This window comes from Hoplias malabaricus, chromosome 14, assembly GCF_029633855.1.
Source record: "Hoplias malabaricus isolate fHopMal1 chromosome 14, fHopMal1.hap1, whole genome shotgun sequence".
Classification (NCBI taxonomy): domain Eukaryota; kingdom Metazoa; phylum Chordata; class Actinopteri; order Characiformes; family Erythrinidae; genus Hoplias; species Hoplias malabaricus.
The window spans coordinates 8,623,423-8,629,422 of record NC_089813.1 but is presented as its reverse complement, the minus strand read 5'-3'; the positions used below and the strand labels follow the sequence as shown (position 1 = coordinate 8,629,422).

Genomic DNA, 6,000 nt, shown 5'->3' with positions numbered 1-6,000 from the left:
GTCCGTTCGTCCTGAATTTTTGAGGCAGTGTGAAGGACAGATGGTTATGTGAAAAATATTAAATGACAAAAATGGAGCTACAAGGTTTTGTTACTGTTCTGTTCACAAGTTGAAAACATTTTCATTGATGTGGGTCCTTTAAATGTGAACATATTAGACACTGTTTTAATGAATTAATCATTTTCCATTAGGTTCCTGGCTCTGACCTATTTGACCCCACAGCCTTGTAAACCATTGTTTCTCAGTTGTGTCTCTTTCGTCTCCACAGGGACCTCAGGAATAACTTGATCAGCACCATAATGCCCGGAGCCTTCCAGAATCTGACAACACTGCGCAAACTGTGAGTGATACACAAGTCAAACTGACATTTTTTCCCTCTTTAACCGAACAAAAAAATCAGGACCATCTACTTACAGGTGCCATTCACTTATCACTCGCAAAAAAATAAATAAAAAAGTTAGTTCTTCAAAAGTTCTTTAGTAAATTTCTCTTATCTCAGTCTTATTATAATCATGCAGTAACAGGAATTTCTATCCTTCAGTTTCCTCTAATAAAGGCAAACCAGAGAGAGTATTCATCCAGAAGGAAGTCAGAGAGCCAGTGCAGCTGCTAGGAAGTCAAAATCTGGCAGTTTGCTTGTGAGAAATATGTGGCCCCCATTTTAAAAATGCTGTAAGGTCCTAAGGTCACAAAATAGAACTGGTCCAATTCTGGCAAAATTAATGTGAGCCAAAAGTGGCCCAAAAATGACTTCTGGCATCATGTGGCGCTAACGTGCTTATGTGGCCTTCATGTGGCAAGCAGGAGAGGTCCAGTCAGGAACTGTTAATTCATGTGGGACCTTGAAAATGGGGGATATAGGTCAGAATAATATTGCGATTCGAGGCTTGTCTAATGAATAAAGTATCCATATAATCAAAAGAAATATAAGCCATAGACTAAAGTTAGCATGGTAACTTGGTAAAGCTAATATGGTTGGCATGGTAACATGTTAAAGCTAATATGGTTAGCATGGTAACTTGTTAAAGCTAATATGGTTAGCATGGTAACTTGTTAAAGCTAATATGGTTAGCACAGTAACTTGTTAAAGTAAAGCTAATTTCTTACTATCAGACGAAGGTTTTCCTATCTGACTAGCTAATTTCTGTTTAGCTTCTTTTCTCTGATTAAGATAATGAGACATGTTCTGGTAATGCTAGCCTGAGTGTATATATTAGCTTGTAGATCAGTGGCTAGCAGTGGTTGACAGCCCAGGGATTTCTAGTGGTTGTTTGTTAATAAACAAAGACATAAAAAACAATGTACACTCCTAAATCTTTTAAACATGGCTGAGGAGAATAATGCTATGCTACAAAATACAGGCACTTAATAAACTACATATTAAAATATAGATTTATGATGTATTGTCATTTCCAAAACAAAGCTAGCAACCAATGCTGACAGGCCCCAGAAGCCATATTAAGGTGATGCCATAATTGAGCACAGTGACCATGGTATACTGGCAGACTGGCAGTAGTATTAGGACTGTGAAGACATCTAAGTTTAGACCTATGGCTCGAGCTGGGAGTTAATTCATGGCTGTTTCCAATCACTATGAGAGCAGTTATGGTGAGGCAGAAGCTCTGGCTTGATGTCGTGGGAACCGCAGGGCTCTGCCGAGGTCTCTTGGGCGGCACTATGGGGTGGGAAGTGACAGTGGGACGGTTGCTAACCACTCGCCAGGATTTCATTGTGCTTTTGAAGGACCGCAAGCTGTGGTCATGGTGTGCTCTGTTCTTATTTGAGTGAAGATAGTTCAGGGAAGGACTTTAAGAAGGTTTAATGGTGGCAAAAATGGCAGTGCCAGCCTTATACCGCGTCTCAATCAGCCTCGAAATGTTTTAATGTCTATTTACTTCTTTACTGGCAAACAGTCGCTACAATTGCAAATAGGATTATGCAAAAATTCTCTTGCCTCAGACCACATCAATAAATCATTCAACCACTGGAAAATAGCAAACAATATTTATGAAAATTATTATTACTTTTTTTCTATAAGTGCATCTCAAATCAAATTTATTGTAGTCTCTTCATTAACCACTTCATTCTCCACAGAGCAGGTCCCTCTGTTTGAAATAGGTTTGGTACAGATTATCTGACACCTCCAGGCCCTTAGGTGTCAGTATAATGGCTGATTTATTGTGTTAATCACAGTCAATGAAGAAAATGACAGATTGCTTCCTCAGGTTTATTACACAGGCTTAGCTACATGTTGGCTCTAACACCGTCTGATATAAGAGAGAACACATGATGCTTTGCTAAAAACATCCAAATAGCAGACACATTTGGGCCTAATCTGTGCCACTTTTGGCACATAGGCCTCAGTTACAGCTCTGGCATGTGCTGTTTGGCCCGAACATGGGCCAACTGTCATGAGCTAGCCTTGAATTGGGTTGGCACAGGTTGTGTGGGCCAGACGTGGGCCAAATTTTAAATGGAGATTTGGTCCACAACAAACCTGACATCTGGACCATATAAGCTGGACCTGTGGCTGCGTTGATGCAGCCAGACTCATGATGAATCAGCTGTTATTCAAGGCCAAACGTGGCCCTTAAGAGAATTGCAGATCTGCCAAATTCATGTTTATTAATTGTCAGCTGCAACATTTGCTACTCAAAGTCTTTCAAATAAAGTGTATGATTCAAAGTTATAAACTGCGTAAGCAAGTTTATTTGAGAGACAAATTTGCTACAGCGCCACCCTGTTACAGACCAGTGCTGCTGCGCTGGTTAATTAAGGACAAGCGCAAAGAGAAACTAGGCAAGCCTAGATTTGCCTTACAGCCATTAGCCATGTAGCCATCGTCACAGAGGTGTTTACATGTGTTTTTTATTATTTAACTGTGTTGTACAGAAAATATAGAGGGCAGGTAATAAATGCAGAAATGAAAATAGCACAAAAGTTTGTTCATGATATAACACCAGCATTTCTTGCTCATTTTATTTAAAGATAAATACTTTTAGAAGATAAATACTAGACGATCTACCACCAAAGAACAAAGAATATTTGGTTGATTTTAAGAATTACAATTACTTGTTTTTTGAAACGTATTGATTGTAGCTGGTTAGAGTAAAACACGTGAAGATTAAGGACGCAGCTATGGAGCTTTAGAAACACACTAACTCCAACAAAATAAGACAAATTTAGCAGTCCTTCTCTCTCGATTTAATACGTGTGTAGATGTTGCAGAGTTCTTAGTCGTCCTGCTGAGCTTTTGAACTAACCAACACCGAGCCGAGGTTCTGGCCAATGCAGCCCCAGAAACACACACAAACGGAGCGTGTTCATGTTTTATTTCCTATTACTCAGCCACGGTTCGAGCTGAAGAACCTACTGTCCTTTGGTTCCAGCTGGTTTGTAGAGTAGTTTATGTCTTTTGTATCGCACTGTAAAGCACTTTGAATTGCCATTGTGTACGAAAGGTGCTCTATAAATAAATGTGCCTTGCCGTGCCTTATGTCGGTGGAAATGCGCCGAACGGTTCCAAATTTAGATCACGAACTGAAATGTGAAATATGGCTGTGTAGTGGCGCCACCTAAAGATCTCTCTGTGAAGTATGGCTGAACTAATAGTTCTTGCGCATTTCAACATTACGAGTCAGTCAGTCAGTCAGTCAGTAAGCAAAAATGCTTCAGGGGGTCCAAAGTGTTAATTATGGGTTCTTGAACCTCCCCGGAACCCCCTTTATTTCACACCTTGGTAATACTGCAGATCTGGGCACACCACGTTACACCAACAAGATCCTAGAGCAAGTCTTAACTCAACTTTTTTAAGTTGTTCTGAATTTGAGTGACAGACAAAAGGCTGTAAATGTAATGTACGTTTACACATAGAAATCAGCATTGTGCAAACTGCATGCCTAAACACCACACTACTGCCTTGGACCACGTCAAGTTGTTAAAAGAGCAATATATCATTTTTAATCTCTCTCTTTTTGTGTCTCTCTCTCACCGGTGTTTTGTCAGAGATGGACCAGCAGGCTCGCCTAAATAAACACACAGAGATAGAGCCAGGGCCATGCTCCGGGTAGATCGGTTAAAACAGCAGCGAATGGACAGAGGGACTGGAGTTAAAGCAGAGACCTCTCCAGTGTTCTTTAATGGTGTCCTGTCTCGTCTTGTTTATGTTACTATAGGATGAGTTTATACTAGCTTGTGTATCTTACATTGCTTCTACTCTCAGCTTTTAAGCATTCTAAAACCTAGTGCCCAACTGGAATACTGTTTCCAGTGGTTGATAGCAGAGACTGTGTAGACGTGTGTCTAGCGGGATTAAACTGCTAAGCCTGTCCCTTTTTTTTTTTTGCGGTTTACAGTGACCTTTCCAACAACCGGATCGGCTGCCTAACTTCAGAGATGTTCCAGGGACTTACCAACCTCACCAGACTGTACGTTTCTGCTTCCTCAAAGCGATGTTTCATTGCTGTCATGTGATCGTAGTTGGAAGGAACAACGTCTTAACTAAAGACAGAAGTCCATCATCCTGAATAGTCACTGGTAGCCAGGACTTAGTAAGGATTTAGCATGAGATAATTCATTAATTATCATAAATAAGTGGTGACCTCAACTTAGAAAGCAATGGAAAGAGGAAAGTTATCTTAGTAACTCATGGGAGTGAGATATTTAGGCCATAGCCATCACTTATTAAAGCATGGGAACAAGATAAATAAGTCTGGGCCACAGCTTAATTATATCTTTCTTAATGATAATAATAATAAAATACAGCTATGAATTAATTATCTCATTTTCACACCTTACAAATTCATAGCCTTAACTTCAGTATCTCCCTCCACAATGACCTAGATAAGGTCCTAGAGATTTTATTCTGATTGTGACATTGTTGGTCAAGTGAAATTGTGTGTGTGTGTGTGTGTGCATGAAGCATGAAGCATGCTTGAAAATATTTTTATCTACCAAAGGGGGCGCTCTAGAGAAGCACTCTAGGGGAACCACTGAACTAAAATATCCTGCAACTGACCAACTGACACATGGCTGTGAATGATGATATTTCTGGATTAAACCATTGAGGCCTGTCTTTTTGTTCTTGTCCCTCAGTAACATCTCAGGCAACATCTTCTCCTCTCTGGAGCCCGACATCTTCCAGGAGCTTTCTTCTCTAAAGCTGGTGTGAGTAAAAGATATGAGGGTATAAACTGTGCTTAATTAGCAAAATACATGCACTTTTTTTTCCCCAGTAGTGACAGCTTCTGCTCTTCGGGGAAGGCTTTAGGTTAGATGTTGGACCTGGGAGTTCAGACCTGGGAGCATTAGTGAAATCTGGTATTGATGTTATGATTAGATTTGGATCACAGATGTCATATAGCCATCGGTTTAGAGAACACAGCTGATTAATTCATTCTCTGTAAGCGCTTATCCAGTTCAGGGTCACGGTGGGTCCGGGGCCTACCTGGAATCATTGGGCACAAGGCGGGAATACACCCTGGAGGTCAACACACACTCACACCTATGGACAATTTTTGATTCACCAATCCACCTACCAACGTGTGTTTTTGGAGAAACCGGAGCACCCGGAGGAAACCCACGCAGACACAGGGAGAACACACCACACTCTTCACAGACAGTCACCCGGAGGAAACCCACGCAGACACAGGGAGAACACACCACACTCCTCACAGACAGTCACCCGGAGGAAACCCACACAGACACAGAGAGAACACACCACACTCCTCACAGACAGTCACCCGGAGGAAACCCACACAGACACAGGGAGAACACAACACACGCCTCAGACAGTCACCCGGAGGAAACCCACACAGACACGGGGAGAACACACCACACTCCTCACAGACAGTCACCCGGAGGAAACCCACGCAAACACAGGGAGAACACACCACACTCCTCACAGACAGTCACCCGGAGCAGGATTTGAACCCACTGACCCCGGGACCCTGGAGCTGTGTGACTGCGACACTACCCACTAATTATATAAACCTCTGGCTG

The 6,000-nt window shown here is 41.7% G+C and overlaps 1 protein-coding gene across 1 annotated transcript in view; it reads left to right on the top strand.

The window, feature by feature from the left end:
• The window catches only part of adgra2 (adhesion G protein-coupled receptor A2), a 101,095-nt gene that overhangs the window by 73,875 nt on the left and 21,220 nt on the right, over window positions 1–6,000 (top strand). Inside the window, exons 3-5 of the mRNA XM_066644491.1 lie at window positions 269–340; window positions 4,356–4,427; window positions 5,095–5,166. Coding sequence (XP_066500588.1) covers window positions 269–340; window positions 4,356–4,427; window positions 5,095–5,166 — 216 coding nt within the window. The remainder of the gene's footprint in view (window positions 1–268; window positions 341–4,355; window positions 4,428–5,094; window positions 5,167–6,000) is intronic.